This window comes from Phascolarctos cinereus, unplaced genomic scaffold, assembly GCF_003287225.1.
Source record: "Phascolarctos cinereus isolate Bilbo 61053 unplaced genomic scaffold, phaCin_HiC Scaffold_1;HRSCAF=81, whole genome shotgun sequence".
Lineage (NCBI taxonomy): Eukaryota > Metazoa > Chordata > Mammalia > Diprotodontia > Phascolarctidae > Phascolarctos > Phascolarctos cinereus.
The window spans coordinates 24012347-24025967 of NW_027555514.1; the positions used below are offsets into that span (position 1 = coordinate 24012347).

The 13621-nt window shown below is 45.5% G+C and overlaps 1 protein-coding gene across 1 annotated transcript in view; it reads right to left on the reverse strand.

Annotated features, from left to right (window-relative positions):
* Positions 1 to 1719: 1719 nt before the first annotated feature.
* TGFBR2 (transforming growth factor beta receptor 2) overlaps positions 1720 to 13621 on the reverse strand; it is a 92141-nt gene continuing 80239 nt past the window's right edge. Inside the window, exons 6-7 of the mRNA XM_020993186.2 lie at positions 7014 to 7141; positions 1720 to 4357 (exon numbers count right to left, since the gene is read on the reverse strand). Coding sequence (XP_020848845.1) covers positions 4178 to 4357; positions 7014 to 7141 — 308 coding nt within the window. The 3' untranslated portion in view covers positions 1720 to 4177. The remainder of the gene's footprint in view (positions 4358 to 7013; positions 7142 to 13621) is intronic.

Below are 13621 nucleotides of genomic sequence, written 5' to 3' on the forward strand. Positions count from 1 at the left end.
ATTCACATGTGGCCTCAGACAATATAGGATAAGGCATTTGACCTGTCTGCCTCAGTTTCTTCATCTGCAAAATGGGGATGATAATAATAATAGCATCCATCAGCTTGGGTTGTGAGGATCAAATGAGGTAAGTTTACAGAGTGCATAGTAGGTATAGTATAAATATAGTATAAATGCTTATTCTCTTTAAATAAACCACACACTTTGGAATTCGTAACACATCTTACTCCTTCCCCATTCACCCCCCACCCTCACCAGTGGCCTCCTTGAGTGCAGTGTTTTCCATTTGTAGCCTGTTTTTGACTCTTCCCCGTGCCTGAAATGTCCTCCTTCCTTTACTGATTGCTGGCCTCCCTGGCTTCCTTTTAATTCCCAATTAAAATTCTACAGGACCCTTTTCCCAACCCCTATTAATCCCAGCGCCTTTCCTCTGTTAATTAATTATTTATTTATTTAACCTGCTTATGGCTGGCATTGTCCATGCTTGTTTGCATGCTCTCTCTCTCCTTGTAAGCTTCTTGAGGCAGGGACTGTCTTCTGCTTCTTTCTGTATCCCCAGGGCTTACTAACTGTTTATTGATGGATTGATTATATCTGCAGGTCACCCTGGAGTGGCAGAGGTCCTTCCTCGGAGCTGTGTCCTCCCTGACACACCCTGGCTGTCCACCACTGGGCAGGGCATTTGACCTCAGTGCTCTGGGCACTGAACTGCAGAGGAGGAACCACCTGCCTTGACGGTAGGAATCACCTCATCTGGGAGTTCTTGACACCAATGAAAGCAATGCCAGGTCTGGTACTTAATCCAAGGGGCTGGCAAAATTCCTTGCAAATAGTGGGCACATAACAGGATTGTAAAACCATAGATTCTGAGCTTCAAGGAACCATCTCACATCCCTTTCATGGGAGGCTGGACTTCCAGACCCTATCTCAGACACTCACTGTCCTTGTGATCCCATGCAAGTCACACAGCCACTTTCTCTGCCTGGGTTTCCTTACGGGGGTTTAAATTAGACGGTCCCTTGTCATATCTAGGATCCTCTGAAGCTGAGGCCTTCAGAACAATCTCTGGATTGAACTGGGCAGAGTGGCAGACCATGAGGGCTTTGGAGGCCTCACCCCTGGTGAGCGCAGACAGCTGCTGGGCCTGGGGGCCTTCCCAAGGAAATGAGGAAAAGGTCAGGAGGGAAAGAATGTGCACCCCATGGCCAGAGTGAGGGATGAGGCCCCGTGACCTTCAGTGTGTGTCTACAGGTGACTGTGTGAATATGTGTCTGTGTGTGCACGCGTCTATAGGGGCGTGTGTCTGTGTATGTGAGTCTACAGATAAGTGTGTGTGTCTGCATGTGTGTGATGTGTGTCTGTATATATATGTATATATATATATGTGTGTGTATGTATGTGTATGTATATAGGTATAGGTGTGTGTGTGCATGTGTGTCAGGATGTATCTGTATGTATACATATATGTGTGTATATGTATATATGTGTATCTATGTATATGTATGTGAGTCTACAGATGAGTATGTGTGTGTGCATGGATGTGTGTCTATATGTATGTGAGTCTACAGGTGAGTGTGTATGTGTGAATGTGTGTCCATGTGTGCACGTGTGTGTAGGGGTGTGTGTCTGTGGGGGGAGGGAGGGTGGAACGCACATGCATAGCATAAATAAAATGAGGGCCACCAACTTTGGTACCGTCCGAAGGAGCCAAACACTAAGTTTTCCTGAGCGTTATTGCTTTATTTGACTTAATAAACATTAGATTCATTTTTTAAAAAAACGGCTTAGAGAGTGGAAATAAGTGCTTGAAACATCTGATAAAAAAGCATATATATATATATATATATAATTCACATTCCTATTTCATATGTCATGTACAGTTGAAACGTTCCTTAAAAGAATAAAGATTTCCCTTTAGGTGTAGTAGTTTTGAAGAAAAACAAAAAGCTGGCATCTCCAGGAACTACAGGACATTATTCTGTCGTCTTTTGCCTTGAATGAGAAAACACAAACAAGCAGGCCACAGTAGAACGTTATACTACATTCCAGTTTATGTTGATTATTTGCCGGGGGAAGACCGGGAATGAGTCGATACCTGAGGATTCTGCCCACTGACCACTAGGGGTCAATGGGCCCCAGCTGTCCAAAGGCACTAGACACGAAAATGGCTTTTTCAGGACAGACAGCAGCGACCCAGGTTCCCGGCCCCTTCCATCACCCCAGCTAACGCAGCCCTGGGCTGGGTACCGCCCTTCCCCTCTATGCTTCTCTTTACATCCCCCTCCCCATTCCTTCAAAAAAAAAATAATAAATCAGAATGGCCACTTTGTCTGTAGCTCCTTTCTCTCGAGTCATTTACCACTCAAAGGCAGAGAGGGGTGAGCTCCAAAAGCATTTTTTAACCAAGCTTCTTTGCCTGAGTTTTTTTAAAGCTCAAATAGGATTCCTTTTGGGCCGCCATGCAAGGCCCTCTGATGTTGCTGACAAAGATTCCCTAACGCTTTACAGATAGAGCTGGCTCTGGAAAGACTTGGGACCAATCCTTTGGCAGCTGACTGATGATGCTTGTAGCAAAGGCCTCTGGGAATTGGTGGGTGATCCCACAAAGCCTTAAAGAAACACAGAAAAAAAAAAGACTGGGGATGCTCCTATCCCATCTCTACCCTCCAATGGGGACTTAAGTCTTCGTCTTTAAATCTTGGATGGAAAATGGGGTGGGGGAGAAAGCACAGATTTTGTGTTAGAAGGGACCTTGAAAGCCATATAGCATAATAACCCTTTCAATTTTACAGATGCAAAAACTGAGATCTGGATGGTGAAGTGATTTGTCAGGGGCCATACACATAGATGGCAGGGCCGGGAATCAATCCAGATTCCACTGGATCATACCAGTGACTCCAAAGTGGAAGAAGAAACCAAGACTCACCAGAGGAAAACGTGTTGCAAGTTCAGGGTTAGAGCAGGGCTTATGTTTCCTGTAAGGTCCACGGAAGCAGGCCTACAACAATATCATCTTTCATCTCCTTTCCATAATGCCAAAGTGTCCGAGTGCATTCAGGGGGTGGGGAGAGATGGAATTCATTGGTTTTTGCATAGAAAACTAGAGGCTAAAATAACGGAGTTCAAGACACAGGGTGCACATCTGGTGGGGTTAGGGAGCAGAGATTTGGCCAGATGATCTGGGGTGGCGGGGTTGCTGTGGTGGAGGGCTCAGGAGTAAAACGCTCATGATAATTTCTTCATAAAGAAAATCACAACCATGTAATATAAGGTAAGGCAAATGGAAAACGTCTGTCTGGCTTTGGCTGATTTTGTGGGGGCACGTAGGGAGCCACTCTCCACATTTCTCTTTAGCCTGTGATTACAGTGGGCTCCAGTTGCTGAAGGGCTCCTGGCCAGTGGTGAATGGGTGCAAGAGACTCTGAGAGTTCCTTTAAGGAAGGTGATCCCAAACTTGGGGGCCAGGAGGAGTCAGTCAGAAGCCCACCAAAGAACCATATGAACCCCCAAACAGCACAAAGGAACAAAAGTTAAGAACGGCTGTTCTGGGCCAGGAGTGAGCTTTGGCATTCTTGGGAAACGTGGGAAATAGCAAGGGTGTGGGATGCCGCAATCCACTCCTCGGTGGTGATTTGCCTCTATATGGGAGGGGAGGGGCGAGGAGCTAATGATGTCTGAGGGGCCCTCTCGTCCCTCATTCCTCTGATACAATGATAATCTCCTTGGCATTCTCCTCTCTGTTTCTACAGAGTATGGCTGTAGATAGAACTATAGATATAGATATATATATATATATATATTTTTTATATATATATATATGTATATATATATAAAACATAGCTATTCCGTAGTTATATACAGGCATTAATAAAGTGCAATTGTTATTGGCTATTGTAAGGAAAGGGGGAAAAAAATCTCATTTCCTGAGGAAGTGCTCACACAGCTTATCCTATGACAATGTCAAAGGCGTAGAATGCTTTATGTCACCCACTCCCCGCCTGCTGCTGGTTCCCACCAAAGTGAGTTCCTCTCCAGAGCCCCGGCTTCAGGGGAGTGCAGGGACCCCCTCGGTTTCACAGGAAGCCAGGCCAAGGCATTATCAGATGGCGTTTTCCTGCCCTCGGCCCTCGGAGTAGACGGGCAGCGTCCTTGCCCTCGCCACGAGCTGAGCCTGAGGCTACTTGGTGGGGCTCAGAGAGCCGTCCTCAGGGATTTTCTCCTCCGAACAGCTTCTCCCCGACAGCCGGTCCAGGTCGCCCAGCTCGTCGAAACGCTCGGCCACACACTGAGCGGTCAGTCGTGCTTCGGGATCGTGATCCCAGCACTCGGCCAGAGTCTCACAAACCATCTGTATGCCCTGCAAGGGGAAAGGTCAGGAGAGATCGGGGAGTCAGGGAGAAGCACACAGAAGTCCCAGAAAAACTCAGCCATGAATAAGGGGCAGGACTCAAGATAGCCTGAGAAGGCTTCTAGTGCAATGAGGAAACAGAGCTGTGAGGAGACTGGCTTGAAGTCACACAGGTAGAGTCCTGACTGAAACTCAGATACCCTCGCTCTAAAGCACAGTCCTCAATTTACTCTCTCAGAACCTCAGAGTTGCCTAGACCTCTAAGGCATTTACTTGGGTCACCAAGGCAAGATCTGAACCCAAATTTCAGACCTCCAGGTAGGTCCTCTATCCATTCACTACACTATCTTACCTCACCTCGTACAGAGTGCTCTCAATACCCCAGAAACCTGGCTCCAAGAAGCCCAACTTAACTGCCCCCAGGTTTTGACATCGTTGAGTATTTCCCGAGCCAGCCAATAGAAACAGTGTGCCCCTACAAACACGGGGATGACAATGCTCTCAAGTGACCTTCCTCCTGGTCTGGTTCCAGGTCTACAGATAAATCATGAACAGTGCTATGGGAGCCTGGATTTTCAAGAGCTGCTCCCACAACTCTATTTCTAGCAAATCTCAAAGTCTTCCTCCCCCACTCCATGATTTCATGAAGCTGAATTAATTGCATCATTTGCCTAATTGGTGGTATTGACGGATAGTGCCTTTAATAGTGGAATGCTATTGTTTGTACACAAGCAACATTTATTTTGTTCTGCCGCTGTGATTACAGGCAGTAAATTAAATTAAATATTAAGCATTAACTTGAAATCAATAGTGCGACAAATCTCATTAACAGGAAAAATGTATTATGTAAATTCATTCCAGAATTTTATCACCATGAATAATGGCTTCATTACACCAAACCTACTGGAGGGGAGGGGAAGGAAAATGCGGCTGAGAGAGAACCCTGGCTGGCTCCAAGCATACACAAAACAGGCCTGCATTCCTGGGAGCAAAGGTTATCTTGGCCTCAACCACCAGGGGAAGCACTTCGGACCAAGGCCGGGCCTGGAACTCCACTGGGCTGGCCCGGCCTTGATCAGAGGGACTGGATTCCAGCGCTGGCACAGACCGGCATCTTCCTGCTCCATCTGTCTCCCTGGGTTGTACTGACTGTTTTCATTTCTTCTGCCCTGACAGAAACCTTAGACTTGGCTATAACTTTCAATGGATGCAAGAAAAATTTTACAGTCATCCTAAAGGTTAGACAAGGCTATTCACTGCATGTGCCTTACATCGAGGGTGCTTCTCTGTGGACATCACAAAAATCACCACTGTTTTCAGTCTGTCTGTCTGTCTGTCTCTCTCTCTCACACACACACATACACACACACACATACACACACACACACACACACACACACACCTGATAACGCCTCCCATGCCAGCTCTTTAGAATCATTGCTAGAGATGTTTGACATGACTGTTCGTGTCCTTCTGGGTTCTCCGTCCCTCTTCCCATTTCATTGGCTCATGGAACACTGCAGTGACATGGAGAGAGGGATGAATTCAGAGTCAAAGAAGGTAGGCTTGAATCCTCTGCAGCTTGGCCACTTACTTCCCAGGTGACCTTAGCAAAGTTACTCCATCTCCCCAATCCTCAGTTTCCTCATCTGTGAAATGTGTGCATGTGCGTGTTGTCTAGGCGAATTTCACAGCTCATCTCAAATCCTCACTGCCTGCTCTTATTCCCCCTAACTGTTCCTGTCCTTCTCTCTGAGACCCCCCCCCCTTCAATATCTCCTGTGTTTATCTTGTATGCACAAGGCTGTTTGCATGTCACCTTCCCAATTACAACGTGAACTTCTTGGGATCAATGAGTCCCTTGAGGACTGGGGCTATTTTTCACCTGTCTTTTTTGTTTTTTCCTCTGCCGCTAAACATGGCAGCCGGCACACAGTAGGCACAAATACTGGTCGGCTTAACTAAGTCTACGGGCTTTGAGAAGTGCTTGGGAAACATCCATTGAAGATGCCACAGGATTTCCTGACCAGGAATTTCTCTGATCTACCCACTTTCATTGCTCTTTTCTTCATTGCTTCCCTCTACTTCTAAGTAATTTCTTTTCCTGTCTTTTCTTGTATAATCAGACATTTCTCTCCCTATTCTGTATCCACAACCCTTCCTCCCACCATTACACCCATCTCCCTCTCCCTCTCTGTCACACACACACACACACACACACACACACACACACACACACACCTCTTAAGTCATATCTCAGCCTAAGTAACATGTAAAAAAGCAGGTAAAAAAATCACATCTCTTCCCAGCTTTCTGTTCAGGGACCGGGAATGAGAGAGAAATGAAATATAAATGCCATATGTAATACACCAGAACTGGGGGGCAGCTACAGCCATCACCATGTTCAAAGTGCAGCTGGAGTGGGACACAACAGTTTGGAAAAAATGACATCTCCTCCTAAATCCTTCTTTACTGAATGCCCTATTTAGAAAGCACCTGCTGGCCTGGGCCTGACATTTATAGGAATAGGATCTTCTCTTAAAAACAACAAGAACGTTGAGCAGGGTGCGGCCATGCACTGGAGTCCTTGTAAAACAGCCCAGAATCTCCTTCCTCTTACCGCCAACCCCAGGGCGAATGTCTGCCAGGCTTGGCCAGTACTCACTCGGTGGCTGAGCCACGTGTTGGGGATCTCGGGCCGTCCTCGGTCTCTCAGCACGTTGTCCTTCATGCTCTCGACACAGGGATGCTCTCTCACTTTGGAACCAAATGGCGGCTCATACTCTTTGACTTCTGCCAAGGGAATACACAAGACAGAGCCATTGAGAAGGGTAGAGGCGTTAGGATGGACTACATGAATAAAGGCTTCGCATAGAGCACCACGGGGTGGGCAGCAGGTGTGTGCCAAACCCCATGGGCTGTGGGAAAGGGCAGGTAAGACTGAAAATAAATCACAGACAGTTTCTGTGCCACCCCAGCGCCCACAACCCACAGTGGAAAGAGCCCTGGCTCTTGATTCAAATCTCCCCTCAGACGCTTTCCTTCTTTGTGACCCTGGATAAGTCACGTAACTTGCCCAGATCATCCATGTTCCCCTCAACTATAAAAGTTTCCAGGGGCAGCTAGGTGGCGCAGTGGATAGAGCACTGGCCCTGAAGTCAGGAAGACCTGAGTTCAAAGCCGTCCTCAGACACATAACACTCACTAGCTGTGTGACTCTGGGCAAGTCACTTAACCCCAACTGCCTCACCAAAAAAAAAAAAAAGTTTACTCATCTATAAAATGAGGAATCAACCCCCTCATTTTATGCATAAGGAGAAATGATTGTCCAAGGTTATAGAGGGAAGACTAACCTTCCATCTATAAAATAAGGTGATTGTCCTATATGCTTTCTCTGGTCCCTTCTAGTCCCTAATCCTGTATCATTTATAAGGACAGGGACAGAATCAAGCAATTCCACTAGTCTAGGGTTATGTCCAAAGCACTGAACATGATGCCCTGCACACAGTAAGTGCCTAATAGATTCTTACATTTATCTATCAATCTCGGGTGATGAAACTCTGTCTTACCGAAGACAATCCCCATTTTCTTTGTAATTTAGACTCTTATAGCATTGCCTACAGCAGGGACGGGCAAACTATGGCTCACCACCTGTTTTTTGTATGGCCCACCAGCTAAGAAGAGCTATCCACTTTGTGACAGAGATGGTGGAGTCCGGGTACAGATTGAGACACGCATTTTTGGAAACTGCGGGTGTAGGGATATTTTACTTGACTATGCATTTCTGTTGTAAAGGTTTGGGGTTTCCTTTTTCCCCCAGTTAGGGGAAAGGAGAGATAGAGATAGATAGATAAATAGAAGCTTGTTAAATGAATATGGGTGTATATGTGTATATATATATGTATGTACACACACACATGAGCGGGGAGAACAAGAGGGAGAGGGAGGGAGGGAGGGAGAGAGAGAGAGAGCAAGAGCACACCAATCACTGGGCCAGCAAGCACAGCCTGAACAGCCAGTTGGCCACTGGCATTACTAGTCCCTAGGGCAATCTCTATGACAAGATGTGACAACAATTAGTAGGAATTAAGTTTTTATAATATAATAATGATAAAAAAAAATTTCTTCTCTTTCAGAATACTTCAGGGGTGCAGGGGGTAGATGGGTCTCCCTCTCCTACCCAGGCCAATCCTGATGGGCATGACAGTTGACTTGCTCCATTTTTCTGACCTCGGCTGGCCTGCCTCTGCTTAGGGAGTCTGGTGGCTCCCAATGGCTCCTGCCATCTTGGTGCCAGACAAGGCAGACATCTGATTGCTTTAGCCAGCCACAGCTCAGAACTTCTGAGTTCAAGGGGTCCACCAGTCTCAGCCTCACTAGCAGCTGGGATCACAGGTAGCGCTGACTAGAGGAAGCTTGTCTTTAAAGCAGCAGTAACTGTCTAGCCAAGTTCTCAGAGGGAACAGAGGATGGCAAGGAAGACTTTAATCCGTGGAAGGAAGAGACTGTCACAGTGATCTTCTTTTCTTTCCTGAAGGTCTGCCTGGGGAACACGGGAGAATTTCTTCTCCCCCCAGGGGTGATGAGACCTGTCCCTCCTGTCAATATTCCTGAGCAAACGTAGGAAGAAGGCAAGCAAGCTTGCTGAAAGGCCGGCCACATCGGCCTTCTAAGGCTGGTAGTGCGCTGATTTTTGACGTTATCCTGTTTCACTTAAAGATTAATGCATGTCACACCTGAGAGGGCCCTACACTTCACAAAACACGGGCATACCAGTCCCTGAACAATCTGGTGGAATATTCTTGAAAAATGAAGGAACTTTTAAAAATATCCATTGGATTAAACTGATTTTAGCACTAACAGAAACCTCAAGAATCTAAGGCCAACCCCTTTGCTACAGGAGGAAACTACAGCCTGGAAAAGTGACTTGTCCAAAGTCATGCAGAGAATGGGAGAGCCAGAGTTAGAACTGAGGACTCCAGATTCTGACTCTAGGTCTGTTTGCCGCTGCTTCGAGATCTCACAAACAAAATTAAAAAGTAGTCTCAGGGGTAGGTAGGTAGGTAGCGCAGTGAATAGAGCACTGGCCTCAGACATGTAACACTTACTAGTTGTGTGACCCTGGGCAAGTCGCTTAACCCCATTGCCTAGCCAAAAAAAAAAAAGTAGTCTCAGTTTACTTTCTATGACATGTCACTGCTCCTCCTCACTCACAGTGTGGCACATTCTGTCCCTTTCCCTGTGCCCCCAAACACCATTTTTGTGGAGGTAGAGGGTAGGGGTGCAGAGGCCAAATCTGCTCCATCCCTTTGCAAAGCTGGGGTCACACTTTGTCATGGGTTTGTATGTCTCAGGCAAAAACAATTAACTTTATCCTAGAGCAAAAACACCTGGTTATGTGGGGTAAAGAAGCCACACCCTGGGGTACAGTGGAAAGAGAACACTGGATTTGGAGTCAAAAGACCTAAGTTCAAATCTATGCCTTGACACTTATTATGTGGCCTTGGACAAGTTACTCTCTAGGGCTCAGGTAGCTGTTATTCAGTCATTTTCCAGTTGTGTCCAACTCTTCATGATCCCATTTGGGGTTTTCTAGGTGGATATACTAGAACGGTTTGCCATTTCCTTGTCCAGTTCATTTTACAGATGAGGAAACTGAGGCAAACAGGGTGAAGTGACTTACTCAGGGTCACACAGCTAGTAAATGTCTGAGGCTGGATTTGAACTCGGCTCTTCCTGACTCTAGTCCTCGTGCTCTGTGCACTATGGTGCCACCTAGTGGCCCCCAGGCCTCAGGTAATCCGTCTGTAAAATGAGAGGATTAGACCTCTTACAGTGCCTTCCAGTTCTACATGCTATATTACAGGCTATGCGTGACATCCGGCTATGTTCGCGATGACCAGGCTTCCTTCTACTTCACCTATGTCAACTCTGAGAAGCTGGGAACAAATCCAATCGCACTGCTGTTTACTCCTAAACAGCCCCTCTCCCCAAGACCACCCACCAATAAAAGCGTTAATGGACCACTTTATTGGGGGAAGCCACGGCCAACATCAAACTGGTTCCTACTCCAAAGCTGCCTTTTTTGTTCCTTACGGGAGGAGGGAGGATGCCTGAGAATGGGTGAATCACATTATTTAAATGACAATCTTATTCATCAGTGCGTGGACCACCAGGTTTGCACTAGAACCCATGAATGCTAATTCTTGGAATTCCTGGTCAAAAAACAGCGCCCAGCCTCGAGCCTGACTCTCTGTAGTGAGAAGCCTGCATAGCAAGCTTCAGACCTGGAGCCAGAAGGATCACTGGAGGTCCCCTAGCTACCAGAAGGATCACTGGAGGTGCCTGAGCTACCAGAAGGATCACTGGGTCACAGAATCAGAGCTGAGCATGGATGGGGGCAAGGATGTTCATCTGATAGATGAGGAAGCTCACTCTTTGCTTGGATCACTCATTTCCCTTCCCTAGGAATGGGCATCAGATTTAAACCCTGGTCTTCTGACTCTCACATCAAGTGCCCTCTGCTTCCACTACACTAGGATGTGTGATCTGGTCTCAGCAGTCTGCTGTTCAGGTTGGGTAGCCATAGGCTATTTGCATCTTGCTAAATTTGGACCTGGGTTCAAATCCGGCCTCTCTGACCTAAAATGCAAGTCACGTCCCTGCTCCAGGTCATGGTTTCTTGGTGACATGACGAGGTTGGACTCCCTGATAAATCGTCTGGGATTAAAAGTTCTTTTTACTTAGAAATCCCATCAGAGAGGCAGTATGATATAAAGAGGAGTTGGGAAGATCTGGGGGTTCGTTCTATGCCCTCTCAGGGCCCCAAAATTAAATTCCAAGAATATAAGCATCAGCTCAGATGCTGATCTGCATGAGCAGAGGAAATTTTCTCATTGGGAATTCTGTCCCTCTATACTCCCAACACTCAGGGGAAAGAACAGTTGCCTGGATGTAGTGAGAATCTGCCTGAAAAATACAGAGGTCAAAGATCTCTTTAAAGATCTTCATATCAACATTATTAGCAACTGCACAACCCTGGCAGCAAGACCAATTTTGTTGTTCATTTATTTCTGTCACGTCCAACTCTCTGTGACGCCATTTAGGGTTTTCTCGATAAAGGTATTGGAATGGTTTCCCACTTGCTTCTCGAACTCACTTTACAGATGAGGAAACTGAAGCAAACAAGGCATGACAAATAGAATGGTTAATTATTAAACTGCAGTACACGAATGGGATGAAATGTTCTAATGTCATTAAGCAAGAAGATTTCTGGAAAGTCTTTTACGGAATAATGCAACACGATAAAGCTAAACTAGAAGAAAGAAGAACCCAGAAACGATGGCCAGGCAAGGGGGGAAGTAACTGAGAAGCAATGGACAAAAAGTCCTGCTAGAGGCTCAGATTCTTATCACCTGGCCTATGGCGCAGACTCACTAAGAATCTTGCTCACCCCAATCAGTGATTTAATAAACCTTGTCTTTGGTTGAAAAAAAAAGTTCTCCTGGGGACTTAAAGGGACTGGCTGGAATGTTATACTTTCTGCACTGAAATTAATTTACTATCTTCTTTACTAAGCAATTTTATTTAGGTTTACTAATATACAACACTAAGATTTTAGTAACTCATTTAATGCATGAAGCCTCCGCATTAGATTGAAATCCCCTTAAGGCAGGGGCTGTTTCATTTTGTTCTTTGTACCCCCAGAGCCAGGGCAGCTAGGCGTTGCCATAGCGCACAGAGCACCAGGCCTGGAGGCAGGAAGATTCATCTTCCTGAGTTCAAATCTGGCCTTAGACATTAACTAGCTGTGTGACCCTGGGTAAGTCACTTAACCTGTCTGCCTCAGTCTCCTCATCTGTAAAATGAGCTGGAGAAGGAAATGGCAAACCCCTCCACGATCCTTGCCAAGAAAACCCCAAATTAGGTCCTGGAGAGTTGGACACAACTGAACAGCAACACAACAAAAATCCCCACAGTCCAGCCCAGTCTACACAAGGTGCACATTAAACTCTTCATCAATGCCTCTTGGTTGAGAATAAAAAACTGCGGCGTACCATGTAAAACTAAGTTACTCTCAGCCTTCTTCTAGTCTGGGCTCCATCAAGACCTAATTAAAAAGTATCAGGGTAGACTGTATAATTGTGAGGCTTTTGTTATTAAGAAGACCAAGTGTACAACCAGTCTCTCTGATAAGGGCCTCATTTCCAAAATATATAGAGAATTAAGTCAAATTTATAAGAATACAGGTCATTTCCCAATTGATAAATAGTCAAAGGATATGAACAGGCAGTTCTCAGATGAAGAAATTAAAGCCATCTATAGTCATATGAAAAAATGCTCTAAATCACTATTGATTAGAGAAATGCAAATCAAAACAAGCCTGAGGTACCACATCACACCTATCAGACTGGCCAACAAGACAAAACAGGAAAATGATAAATGTTGGAGAAGATGCGGGAAAACTGGAACACTAATGCATTGTTGGTGGAGTTGTGAAATGATCTGACCATTTTGGAGAGCAATTGGGAACTATGCCTGAAGGACTATAAAAACGTGCATACCCTTTGATTCAGCAATAGCACTTCTAGGGCTATATCCCAGAGAGATCCTACAAATGGGAAAAAGACCCACATGTACAAAAATATTGATAGCAGCTCTTTTTGTGGTGGCAAAGAATTGGAAATTGAGGGGATGCCCGTCGATTGGGGAATGGCTGAGCAAGTTGCGGTATATGAATGTAATGGAATGCTATTGTGCTAGAAGAAATAATGAACAGCCAGACTTCAGAAAAACCTGGAAAGATTTGTATGGTCTGATGCTGAGTGAAGTGAGCAGAACCAGGACAACGTTGTACACAGTAACAGACACATTGTACAATGACTAATGTTGATAGACTTAACCCTTCTCAGCAATGCAAGGATCTAAGACATCTCTGTGATGGAAAGTGCTATCCACATTCAGAGAAAGAACTATGGAGTCTGAATGCAGATCGAAGCATACTATTTGCTGGTTTTTTCCTTCTGTTGTGTTTTGTTTCCTCTTTCTGGTGGTTTCTCCTATTGGTTCTAATTCTTACTTACAGTATCACTAATGTGAAAATATGTTTAATAGGAATGTATATGTAGAGCCTATATCAGATTGCGCACTGTCTTGGGGAGGTAGGTAGAGAGGAAGGGGGAGAAAAATTTAAAACTCAAAAGCTTATGGAAGTGATTGTTAATAATCAAAATAAGTTAATTTTTTAAAAAAGAAGACCAAGTGATGTTTTCA